Source organism: Nannospalax galili, unplaced genomic scaffold (genome assembly GCF_000622305.1).
Source record: "Nannospalax galili isolate Female #2095 unplaced genomic scaffold, S.galili_v1.0 scaffold32, whole genome shotgun sequence".
Taxonomy (NCBI): Eukaryota; Metazoa; Chordata; class Mammalia; order Rodentia; family Spalacidae; genus Nannospalax; species Nannospalax galili.
The window spans coordinates 931,219-944,903 of NW_008335297.1; the positions used below are offsets into that span (position 1 = coordinate 931,219).

General features: G+C 40.3%; 1 protein-coding gene across 2 annotated transcripts in view; it reads right to left on the reverse strand.

The window, feature by feature from the left end:
• Positions 1-13,685, reverse strand: part of Rrn3 (RRN3 homolog, RNA polymerase I transcription factor) — a 48,501-nt gene that overhangs the window by 25,488 nt on the left and 9,328 nt on the right. For both annotated transcript variants that reach the window (XM_008829892.3, XM_008829893.3), the window contains exons 4-8: positions 8,390-8,479; positions 8,168-8,297; positions 6,236-6,295; positions 5,136-5,199; positions 2,600-2,669 (exon numbers count right to left, since the gene is read on the reverse strand). In XM_008829892.3, the coding sequence (XP_008828114.1) occupies positions 2,600-2,669; positions 5,136-5,199; positions 6,236-6,295; positions 8,168-8,297; positions 8,390-8,479 (414 nt within the window). The remainder of the gene's footprint in view (positions 1-2,599; positions 2,670-5,135; positions 5,200-6,235; positions 6,296-8,167; positions 8,298-8,389; positions 8,480-13,685) is intronic.

A 13,685-nucleotide genomic window follows, 5' to 3' on the forward strand; every position in this document is an offset into this window, starting at 1 on the left:
TCATTACTATAGTCTCCTCTTTTTGAACAGTGATGCTGCTAGTGTTAAATATGTCTAATTTGTATTCCCCTGGCAGCTAATGATGCTTCTTACAATGTGCTTATTTTGGAGAATGTCTACTCAGAGCCTTTGCCCATTTTTCTAATTAACTAGGTTAATTACCCTTATTTGTGCTGCAAACGTCACATCCAGAAACTACTGCCTAATTGTCATGTCTGTTTTCTTCTAAAGAGTTTAGTCTTACCTCTTATATTTAGGTGTTTTATCTATTTTAATTCATTTTTCAGTATGGATATCCATGATTTTTGTTTTTCTGAAACAGGATCTCACTATGAGGCTGGCCTGGAACTCACTATATAGACCAAGCTAGCCTTAAACTCAGAGATCCATTGGCCTCTACTCCTGAGTGCCAGGATTAAAGGCCTGCTCCACCACACCCAGTTCCATTCTTTTTTTAAACATATATATATGGCATATGTGCAAATGTATATGCATGCTTGTAGGCACAAGTGTATCTAAGTATACACACATGTGGAGGTATAAGGGCGAGGCCTGAAATAGACATTAGTTATCTACCTCAATTACTCTCTATTTACTGAAACATAATGTCAATTGAATCCAGAGCTCGCCAATCAGCTAGTCTAACTAGTTAGCTTGTTCCAAAGATCCCTTGTCTCTGCTTCCAGAGTGCTGGGTTTACAGGCAAATGCCACATCTGCCTGGCTTTTTATGTTTTCTGGGGACCTGAACTCCAGCCCTCACATTTAACACAGCAAGTACTTTATTGTTCAGCTCCATATACTTCATCTTCTGTCAACTCCTTTAAATCACTTGTTAAAAAAAAAAAGACAAAAATTCTACTCTTCTCCACAAATTGTCCAGTATTGACTAGCTTTGTGTTTGGGTTATTTTGGGCAGTACTAAGTATTGAATTCAAGACCTCACATACACTAGGCACGCACTTTCACTGAACTATATCCTCAGGCCATGACAGTTTTTCTCTATCAGTCTTACATTCCACAATCATTAGTTAGCTCTAATAGATATGGGGAGGGTGTGATTCCTTAGGATGACGTGTAAAATCATGTCATCTGCAAAAAGAGCTTTATTTCTTCCGCTGTAGCTTTCTCCTGCCTAATACTCTGAATAGACAGGAAGCAGGCGTGGATGTGCAGCACAGAGCCATAGTCCCAGCTCTTCAGGACTGCTTCAGTTCATGAGTTCAAGGCCAGCCTGGTCAACAGAGAGAAACTCCCTGACCAAAATTGCAGATAGTGTTTCAATCCTTATTTTATGTCTTATCCTAAGAATGCTTTTGGCCTTTCATCATCAGGTTTGATGTTAGCTATGAGATGTCTATAGGTGCTCTCTATAGACATCTGCTTTTGTACTGAAATGGTTGTGTTTGTCAAACACCTTTTCAGTATTTATTAAGGAGAGCACGTGGGTCTTGTTTATTATTCCACTAATATGGCACACGTTAGTTACATCAACTTTGCATTACTAAGATAAATTATATGTGGTCATGGTAGATAATTATTTTCATCTGTTGCTAGACAGGGTCTCATGACAGAGCCCCAGATGGCCTTAAAATAGAGATCCTCAGCCAGGCATGGTGGCGCATGCCTTTAATCCCAGCACTCAGGAGTCAGAGGCAGGCAGATCTCTGTGAATTCTCAGCCAGCTGGGGCTACAGAGAGACCCTGTCTCAAAAACACACACACACACACACACACACACACAAAGTGATCCTCTTGCCTAAGTCTTCTATTTTGATAATCAGTACAGAGATTTATAATACTCTATTCAAAGCACAATAAGTCTTTAACTCCTTTATAAAACACATGTAGCGAAGAAATTTATGCTTCAAAGGTTGACACTATCAATTACTGACTACACAGTAGAAATATCACACAAAAACTATAGCATAAGCAAATATAAACCTACTTTCATGTTCAAATAAGGTATGTTTGTAATTAGTTATACATGTCTACCTTCTGGTAATTTTTCTTTTTATCTCTTTATGGTGCTGGGGGTTGCACCCAGGACCTTGTACATGCTAATCAAGTGCTCTGTCAGTGAACTACATCCTCCATCTTTCTGGTAACTCTTGTATGTGAGGTCTGACCATGACCTACACACAGTAATGTAAGAAAAAGACACTGAGACTCCCAAGGAGTTACTTCCTTAAGAATGAAATCACACACTAGAGGATTATCTCCAGGTCAACCTAGGCTACCTTGTCTCAAAAAAAGGGGAAAAAAAAAAACACCTGAGAAAACCTAAGTCCCTCCCTCCCTCCCTTTCGCCTTCTTTCTTTTAGTTCTTTTCTAACAGGGTCTCACACTATAGCTCAGGCTAGCCTCAAACTCCTAGAAATCCTCCTGACATAAGCTCCACACTTAGTGAAATTTAGCCTTGATTTTAAAATGTTAAGAGGTTCCCAAGTACTTCAGACTAAAGACATGTATCACTATACCTGGTTGCAACTTTTGTTTTTGTAATTTTTTTTAAGAAAGCAATTTTTAATAAAAAATAACACCATCTAAAACAGAGTCAAGAAACAATCTTCCCATTATTTTCTCCATGAATTTCTTACCAATGTTCTCTCTGATTTTCTCACAAATGGGAACTTTTCCACTAGTATCGGCATAAGAAACCAGGGTGTTCTATTAAAAAAAAATTCAAACAATTCATGTTAACTGGACCTTCTAAGAAACTAACATTTCAATTTCCACTCTTAAGAGCAAATAATGGTTATAGGCAGCAAAAAAAGGAACTCCTACCTCAAGACTCCCCCTCCCCCACCATTGGTTTCTGAAGACAAGAGTCTCCCTGTAGTCCCAGCTGGCCTAGAACTCACTATGTAGACCAGGCTGGCCTTGATCTTACAGATTCACCTTCCTCTGCCTCCCAAGTACTCTGGGATTAAAGGCTTGAGCCTCTAGGCTCAACTACTCAAGCTTTTAAAGATTGAAATCAATGTTTCAGAGCAAAATCTAAAACTTAGGTGAAAAAAAAAAGAAAATGCTTTATTAATTTTGTTATCAACAGCAAACCAAAACACCTGTTTTTCTACAAAAGATTAATACATTTTAGATTCAAAACACTTAACGGTATGTAAGTATATTATTTTAAAAATGGAGAGAAGTCACGAGGTGCCTGTAACTCTAGCACCGCACTCACATGTACAAACCCACACACAATACACACATACCTAAAAACAAAACAAAACAAAACAAACTAAGCCAGGTGCAGTGGCACACGTCTATAGTCCCAGCACTTGGGAGGCAAAGGCAGGCGAATCTCTCTGAGTTCAAGGCCAACCTGGTCTACATAGTAAGTTCCAGACCACCTGGGACTTCACCGAGACCCTGTTTCACACACAAAAAAGACCATAACAATAATAATAATAAAATAAATATTTAAAAGGGGATGGGGTGTCATAAACTTAGAGTTTTTGTTCTTCTTGTTGTCTTGTATAGCCCAGGCTGACATAAAAACTATGTATAGCCAGGTCTTATGCAGCCCAGGCTCGCATAAAACTCTGTGTTATCCGGCCATGGTGCATGCCTTTAGTCCCAGCACTTGGGAGGCAGGTGGATGTCTGTGAGTTCCAGACCAGCTGGGGCTACAGAGAGATCCTGTCTCAAAGAAAAAAAACCAAAAAATAACTATGTATCGCCAGGACAGCATGATTCTCCTGCCTCCACCCTTCCAAACAGTATAATATGCCAACCCAGCTTTGGGTTTTTTAGTCAACAAAAATGAAACAAGAATTTGAAGCCTACATCTCCATGGCCAGTTGTTGGGGCACACAACCCCAGTACTCGGGAGACAGAGGCAAGAGGAACTGATTTAAAGACCAGTCTGGTCTACCCAGCAAGTTTCAGGTCTGCCAGAACTACATAGTGAAACCCTACCTCAAAAAAAGTCTACTCATCCAAAAAAAAAAAAAAACCCTACAAAAGCCTACAAAGCTTTTCTTAGAATTTCAATTTTTATTCATATGGCATGGCACAAATGCACATAAGGGGTGTCAATAAAATATTTGGATGTCATATCTGAAGATAAAAGCAAAATTCCAACCACTACACGAAACAGGGGTGGGAAGGAACACTACATTTAAGTTTTCAAAATAAAGGGGCCAATGAAATGGCTCAAGAGATAGAGGCATTTCATCTCAGGATTAATGGCCTGAGTTTGAGCCCCAGATACAAAATGGTAGGAAGAGAAAACCTACCCTGGGGAGCTGTCCCCAAGCCTCCACACATGCACACACAGGCCCACACACACTAAATTAAAACTTTAAATAAAGGTAATGAATAAAAAACAGAACAACCATTTTCAAATATAATGTGTCATCAACACAATGCAAAAACAATATATAGCTCAGGTTTTGATGCCATCAACATTTTATAATCTACTTTCTCTTTTCTCCCCTCCTACCCCACATACCCTCCCTACCCCCTGCCACAGAGCTCCCAGAGCCTTACCTTTGTCTATACATGAGAAGCAAATGCTCTATCAGAACTAATCCCCAGCCTATTAAAACATTAAGAACAGGGCTGGAGAGATGGCTCAGGTTAAAAGCACTGACTGCTCTTGCAGAGGACCTGGGTTCAAATCCCAGCACCCACATGGAGGATAACAACCATCCATAACTCCAGTTCCAGGGGATCCAACACCTTCATCTGACCTCCTTGAGTACTGCATGACACGGGTGCACTCACATACACGCAGGCAATATACTCATACACATAAAATAAAAATAATATAATTTTTTTAAAAAAAGAAACATTATAGGCCAGGCCTGGTGGCACACGCCTTTAATCCCAGCACTTGGGAGGCAGAGGCAGGCAGATCCCTGCGAGTTCAAGGCCAGCCTGGTCTACATAGTGAGTTCCAGGACAGTTGGGAGTACTGGCTCAAGCCTTTAATCCCAGCACTTGGGAGGCAGAGGCAGGCAGATCTCTGTGAGTTCGAGGCCAGCCTGATCTGCACAGTGAGACAATTTTTTACACAGAAAAATTCCAGGTCAGCTGGGGCTACAGGAAGACCCTGTCTCAAAAGACAAAAAAAAGAACAAAAGAAGAAAGAAATATTATGATTCAAAGTAATAAAAGTGTACTCACGATGGAACATATCTTGCTATTATTTGCAAGGCTCTGTGACATGTGTCAAAATTTGCAGGAAGATCTACAAGGAGAAAAATTGAGAGTAGGAACATCAAAACTAAAACTGAAAAATCATGAACCTGAAGCTTAACACTTGCTAATCAAAACTGATTAAAGAAATAATTTCAAGATTTTTCTTCAATTATCAATAAGGATTAAATGGATTAATTATGTCACTCCTGTACAGATTCCTCTAGAAAGAGCTGGAAGTTTTAGCTGGTCAGGGTAACATATGCCTGTAATCACAGCACTTGAGAGACTAAGGCAGGATGACTGCCCTAAATTGGAGGCCAGTCTAGGTTACACGGCGAGACCCTATATAAAGATAAAGGGGGAGCATTTAGGGATGTAGCTCAGTTGGTAGGGTGCTTGCCTAGTGTTCACAAAGCCCTGAGTTCAGTCTCCAGGACCCCATAAAACAGACATGACAGTGAACACCTGGCAGCTAGGGCTACAGGGAGACCCTGTCTCAAAAAAGATGAGGTGGAGGGAAGGGAGAGAAAGATTTAGTAACACATTTAGGGTGACTGATTGCATGCCAAGGCTAAATGTATCAAACTGCCTTAGTGGCACATGCCTTTAGTGGGCAGAAGCAGCAGATCTCTGTGAGTTAGAGGCCAGCCTGGTCTCCACAGTGAATCCAGGCCCTGTCTCAAAAACAAAACAAAGTTATCAGCCAGATATCGTGAGTTCCAGACCAGCTAGAGCCACACAGTGATCTGTCTTTAAAAAAAAAAAAAGGCTGCAGAGATGGCTCAGTGGTTAAGAGCACTTGCTACTCTTCCAGCACCCACGACAGCTAGCAACCACACATAACTCCAGTTCCAGGGACTCCAAAGGCCTTCTTCTGACCTCTGCAGACACTGCATTCACATATATACATGCAGGCAAAACACATACATGCATCAAAAAAATAAGAAAAAAGAAATTGTTTAAAAAGTTATTTGTTGCTGTCTGCATTGGTTACTGTCTGCTTGTGAAAATGGGCGACATTTTCATTCAGTATGAATTCTATAAGATAAGGAGGTGTGCTTTGCTTTAATTCTTTTCATACTTACTGTCATCTTCATCATCAGAATCTGAAACATCTATGTCACCTTCCTTAATCATCACTCGGGCTTTGGAGGAAAAAAGAAAATATGTTACTCTTCTATCATTGATTTAAATAATAAATAGCTATTTTTTAAAAAGCTAAACCTAGTATATGATTAAACTTATAATCTGAAAAAAACTATCAAGTGAAACAAATTGATGGCTTTTGTTTGTTTTAACTGTTGGATCTGTGATGGGTGGGCAGGTACACCTCAATGCCAAAGTCAGAGGGAAATTACATGAAGTTGGTTGTCTCCTTCACTATGTATATGGGTTCTGGGATTAAACTTAGGTCATCACACTTGTATAGTAAGCACTTCATCTACTGAGTCATTTTAGTTTTTAAACAGTTACAAATCTTAGATGAGTTCAAATATTATCAGGGGCTCACTAATATAAGTTATAGCCTATGAAAATCATGTTATAAATGAATCTAGATTACCACCATAGAAGACAGAAGTCAACCAAAACATCAATAACCATTTCCTTGGCTGAAAAATTCTCAACGTGGGGCTGAAGAATAGCTGTGGCTGTGAAATTCTCAATGTGGCTCAGCCGTTAAGAACACTGACTGCTCTTGTAGAAGACCCGGGTTCAAATCCCAGCACCCACATGGCAGCTAACAGCTGTCCAGTAAACTCCAATTCCAGGGGATCTTACAGTTTCTTCTATTCCCCATGGGCAATGCACGACATGGGTGCACTTACCTACATGCAGGCAAGACATACATACACATAAAAGAAAAAAAATTTAAAAAAAAAATCCCCAATGTGCAAGGGATAGGGATTACTTTAACGAAGTCTGGGGGCTGGAGAGATGGCTCAGTGGTTAAGCGCAGTGGCTGCTCTTCCAGGACAAAGGTTCAGTTGCCTGCACCCATATGGCAGCAAACAACTGTCTATAACTCCAATTCCAGAGGTTTTGACACCCTCTTCTGGCTTTCTTGGGCACTGCACTCAGCATACATATATACAGGCAAAACGCTCATAAAAAATTTTTTTTAGTATTTTTTAAAAGTCACAGCCAGACTCAGTTGGTTAAGTACTTGTCATGCAAGCATAAGGACCTGAGTTTGAGCCCCAGAACCTACATAAAAAGCCAGGTGTGGTGGCCAGGTGTAAGCCCAGTGCTGAGTAGGAATAGCCTACTGGGTAAATTCCTGGCCAGTGAAAGATTCTGTCTCAAAAAATAAAGGTGGCTGGGCATGGTGGTGCACGCCTTTAATCCAAACACTTCTAGAAAAAGGCAAGAGGATCTCTGTGAGCTCAAGGTCAACCTGGTCTATATAGAGAGTTCCAAGACAGTCAAGGCTACACAGTGAGACCTTATCTCAAAAATGAGAAAGTAGACAGTGTCCTAAGGATAAACATTCTAATTCTAGCCTCTACATGCACAAGCACACATGTCCACCCATACACACATAACCATGTATGTATACATACAGACACACAGACACAATTATATCTAGGAATCAGACTGATGGCTCAACAGGTAAAGGTGCTTGTTGCCAAGCCTGACAACCTGAGTTCTATCTCTAGAACCACATGGTAGAAAGAGAACAGACTCTGTCAAGTTATCCTCTGACCATTACACAAGCATCCTGGTCCATGTATACAAACACACAAATAAGTAAATGTATTCAACAGATCCACATAAGTACCTTTCCTGCCCCCACTTATGATACCCTGTGCCAAATCAGGACTCTGCCAGTAAAGTAACCACCACTAGAAGTGTCCCCTTGACCTTAAACCAAAACAAACTTAAGAATGTGAGCCAAAACAAACTCTTTATATTAAGAAAGGATGGAAATGTGAAAGGAAGTTAAAGGAAGAGAAAGCAAGGGAAAGGGAGGAGAGAAGAAGGAAGCTCGTTTTTATAAGCAAAAAATAACCACTTACGAGGTACAAAATGAGAAGCAATCATGCTAAGACATGGTCTGAGGAAGACAGTCTGTGCTGAAACAAGATTACCAAGAAAAGCCAAATACTCTTCCACCACTTTCTGACTTCTGTTCAACCAAGGCAATTTCTAGAGATGAGAGAGACAATGGAAACATTTAACAGATATATACTATGTCCCAAGAATTACCTGCTAGTCAGCTGAACAAATGGTGAGCTTACCAGTATGATGCTTATAAGTTGTTCAAAGTCTTTTGTCAAATACATGATAGAAGACCGAAATTCCAGCAGCCAGTTGATGATCTGGTCATCCTTAAGTTAAAACAAAGAAAAACCACAAATCCAATTGGTGAGTGCCAGGTTCAATGAAAGAAACATTGGCCTCTGTGTACATCCACACATGTACACGCATTACAAACATATACATACATGTGTGCACACAAAAATAGATAATCTAGATGGAGCAAGGTAGCATAAGCCTATAATCCCAGCCCTCAAAGGCTAAAGCCAAAGCACTCAAAGTCTGAAGCTAAACAGTAAATTTCATACAAACCTAGCTACAAAGTGAGACCCTGTCTCAAACAAAAAGGGAAAGAAATACAATAAAGTGAAAATGCTTCAATTGCTAACTAGGACTTTTATATTGTAAAATTATAGCAGGCTGCAATACAAGATCATGAAAGAACAATGACTGTATCTATTTCCTCTATATTCAAACTCACCAAAAAGAATGTTCCTAACATTCACAGTGCATTGACTGGAATCATCAATAAATGTTTCTAAGCCCAAGCTGTGACTGGATTGAAATTAATTACAGTGTGCTTATATAAATAATGGTTCCACTCCACTGCACTAAGAAATATTTTTTGAAGTAGTAAAATTACTGTTTATAATAATTTTAAGCTAGACTTGGCATGGCAGTGCACCCCTTTAATCCCAGAGCTGTGAGATCGAGGCCAGCCAGGTCTCTATAGCAAGTCCAAGCCAGCTGAGACTACATAGGGAGACCTTGTCTCAAAGAGACCAAAAAGTAGTAATAATTTTAAGTGGCACGAGAAAAATTGCTAAGGGATCAAACCTAAGGCCTTAGGGACATACTCTGAACAATATTCCAGGCCTCAAAAAGAATTATTTATGCTCATGTATGTATACATTATATATACACCAGAAAATATTTTAAGGGAAAACTTCAATTTGTATATGAAAATGGCTACAGGAGCCAGGCAAGGAAAGCTCATTCAGAAAGATCAAGAGTTCAAGGCCAACCCTGCCAACTTAGCAAGTCTCTGTCTCAAAATGCAAGTCTAGCATGTGCAAGGTCCTAGGTTCAATCTCCACTAACACACACACACACACACACACACACACACACACACACACACACGAGTTCAGGGTGATATACTAAATTTGCATAATCGTCCTGACTCTCTGTGCTGGGATTATAGGTGCACCACCATCACACCCAGCTTTCTTCTTCCCCCGACCCAACTCACTATGTAGACCAGGCTGGACTCAACTTCAGATTGTATGAGTATTGTCTATGAGACCTTATCTCAAGAAAAAAGAAAAGTAAAAACTGAAAAGCAAAAACAGTGTCATGCATATAGCAAAGACTATTAAGTACCATTTAGTGAAAACACATCATATCCCAGGCATGGTATTAACAGTGTGCAGCTTTTACTAATCCTAAAAATTCTGAAAGATGATTATTAGTTAAAATTAGATATTTTACAGAGCAATCTTAGATTAAGACAAACCAGGGGGACAAAAAGATTCAAAACTGCCTGCCTGGGTCAACTGGGTCAAACCTATACTCTCTACTCTTCTGCAATGTAGTATTCTATGCGGAGAAGGAGCTGGCCACCTTTTTCCCACCTTTATCCAAATACTCAGTGCTTTCTATCCCATACATTTATGACAGACTTCCAAGATCTTGACTATTTCCTGGTGAAACATCAAGTAACATGGCAGGAAAATGAAGTAAAACAACCTATTTTCACTGTATAAATTTCAAGCTATAACCACTAAAAGTAATGATAATGCTGAGCCGGGTGGCCACAAGTCTGTAATGTCAAGGTTAAAACAAGAGAGTTCAAGACCTGCCTGAGGAACTTAGTGAGACTTTGTCTCAAAATAAAAAGCAAAGAGAGCTATAGATATAGCTCAGGGGTACAGATTGGGTTCCATCCTAGTAATGGATGAGGCATAGAAAAAATAAGCTAGGTTAACTAGTCCTTTCAAACTACAAAAACAAAACAAAAAGAAAACAAAAAGCCTACAAGGGCTGAACAAATAACAAAGTCACAAGGTGCGGTACTCAGTCTGACACTACAAACAAGGAACAATAATAAAGAGGGCCAAACATGGAAGCGTACACCTATAATCCCAGTACTCACGAGACTGAGGCAGGAAGATCTCTGTGAATCTGAGCCAACCTGGTCTACACAGTGAGTTGGGGGTCGAAAGGAAGGAAGGGAGGGATGGAGAGAATAAGGAGTAAAAAAATGGTGTGGTGGTGGTACATATTTATAATCCTAGAACATAGAGGCAGGAGGACTATGCAAGTTTCAGGAAGCTGGACTAGTGAGACCCTGTCTCAAAACCAAGAGCAAAATAAATGTACAAAGTGCTAGACAGATAGCTCAGCAATTAGGAACACTGGCTGCTCTTGTAAAGGACCCAGGTTCAGTTCCCAATATCCATATGGTGGCTAACAACCATTCTAACTCCAGTTACAGGGGAATCCAATACCATCTTCTGGCCTCCACAGGTGATAGAAGGCTCATTAGGGAAAGCAATAAATCCCTTAAAGTGGCTAACTGGCTCTAAATTGGCAGGCCTTGCTCAAGACTTATCAACTGGTCACAAGCCTTAAGAACTGGTCACTCCCTGAACTGAGGAAGACTGTTTATGGAATCAGGCTGTTTCCTTTAGTGCCCTAGCCTATCTGAGAAAATAAATCTTGGGAGAGAGACCCTCAAGGACATCAGACCCCAGCATGGAGTTAACTCTCCCAGCTGCGTGCAGCAGAATTCCTATAAAACTGAAAATTGCCCCTCCCTTCAATGCACATGCCTTCTTCACACGAGATGGATTCTGTGCTCCTGTGTCCTCTGAGCAAAAGGACATATTCCTTGCCTGTTTAAGTCTGGCCCTGGTTCTTATTTCTTAACTTTAAATTCTTTCCTTTCCTGCCCATCTAAATCTAACAACAAGCACCAGGCATGCATGTAATACACATACATACATTATGGCAAAACACTCATACACATAAAATTTTTACATAAATCAGATTGGTATGGTGGACCACACCTTTAACCCCAGTACTTGGGAGGAAGAGGCAGGAAGATCTCTCTGAGTTGAAGGCCACCCTGATCTACATAGTGAGTTTCAGACCAGCCAGGATTACAAAATGAGACCCTGTATCAAAAAAACATTTTTTTAATTAAAAAGATAACTAAAGCCAGGCGTGGTGGCGCACGCCTTTAATCCCAGCACTCGGGAAGCAGAGGTAGGCTGATCTCTGTGAGTTCAAGGCCAGCCTGGTCTACATAGTGAATCCAGGACAGCTGGGGCTACAGGAAGACCCTGTCTCAAAAAGACCAAAAAAAAAAAAAAAAAAAGATAACTAAAAATAAAAGGGGGAAAAAAGGCAGGTCCAACAAGATAGCTCAGTGGGTAAAAGTACTTGCTGCACAAGTCTGGTGACCTGAATTCAATCCCTAGAACCCAAACAAATAATAGAACTGAGTCTACGAAGTTGTCTTCTCACTTACATATGTGCATCACTGCCTGCATGCCCCCTACACGATACACACGAAAGTATTTTTTTATGTATATGACTATTTTGCTTGCATGTAAGTGCACCTGTGCATGCAATGTCTAGAGGCCAGAAGAGGGTGTCATTCCCCAAATTGGAATTACCAACTGTTGTTAACTGCCATGTGGGAGCTGGGAACTGAACTCAGGTCTTCTGCAAGAGCAGCCAGTGCTCTTTATCACTGAGCCATCTCTCAAGCTAATAAATAAATTTTTAAAAGATGTATTTATTTGCCGGGTATGGTGGCACATGCCTTTAATCCCAGAACTTGGGAGGCAGAGGCAGGCAGATCTTTGTGAGTTCGAAGTCAGCCTGGTCTACAATAGTGAGTTCCAGGACAGCTGGAGCTACAAGGATACCCTGTGTCAAAAAAAAAAAAAGATGTATTTATTTATTTATATTTAGGTGTGTTTTGCCTACATCATGTAAGTGTACCACATGCATGCAATGCCCACTGAGACCAGAAGAGGGGGTCAGATTCCCTGGAACTGGAATTACAGAAGGTTGAGAGCCACCCTGTAGCAACCATACCTGGGACTTCCAGAAGAGCAGGAAGCACTCTTAACCTGACCCATCTCTCTAGCCCCTAAATAAATTTTATTTAAAAAAAAAAAAAAGGAAAATCAGCTGTAAGGCACAGTGGCACATGCCTATAATCCCAAAATTCAAAATTCAATGTAGAACAATCTAAAGTTTGAGGGGAGCCTATACTACACATCTACACTCTTATCTCAAAAAATAAAAACAACAACAAAAAAAACACAGGTGAGGGAAAGTAGATGATCTTTAAGGGAAAGACTCTAGATAGGCTGACTAGACTCCAGTGGATGATGAACTTTCACCAAAGCTGGGTAAAAATGCTTGACTGGAAAGGACGTATATAACATATATGACAGAATGCATGAAATCCAATGGGTAGTGAGGGGCTAAATTTAAGATCTATTATATGAAATGCACAAAAACTCAATTAAAGTTTTTGAAAGAGTTAAGAGCTGGGCCAGGTATGGTGGTACATGCCTTTAATCCCAGTGCTTGGGAGGCAAAGGCAGGGGATCTCTGTGAGTGAGTCCACATAGTGAGTTCCAGGCCAGCTGGGGATAGGGAGACCCTGTCTCAAAAAGACCGAAAAAATAAAAGTGTACAGAGCTATGAAGATATGAGTTAATTCACTTTAATTATTTATGTACTATGAAATTCTTAATTTTGAAATTCAAAACAATAAACTTAACTATTTTAATAATAACTTTAGAGTTGCGAATTACAATTAAATAGCAATTAAAAACAAAACAGAACAAAACTAGGGATGTAACTCAGTGGTGGAGCACCATTCAGAGATTTTGGTACTTTAGTAGTGAACTATAATTAGGAGCAAATATGTGTAATAGTCCTCTGACCACAGGCATAATTGGTATGTTTTTATTGTGACAAAAATCTGCTAAGCATGGGATAGGGCAATGTCTCAGTGGTACAGTGCTTGCCTAGCATGTACAAAGCTTCAGGCTCGTTGGGCGTGGTGGCACACACCTTTGGTCCCAGCACTCAGGAGGCAGAGGCAGGCAGATCTCTGTGAGTTCAAGGCCAGCCTGGTCTACATAGTGAGTTCCAGGACAGCTGGGGATAGGGAGACCCTGTTTCAAAAAGACAAAAAAAAAAAAAAAAAAAAAAAAAAGCTTTAAGCCCCAACCCCCACACCACAAA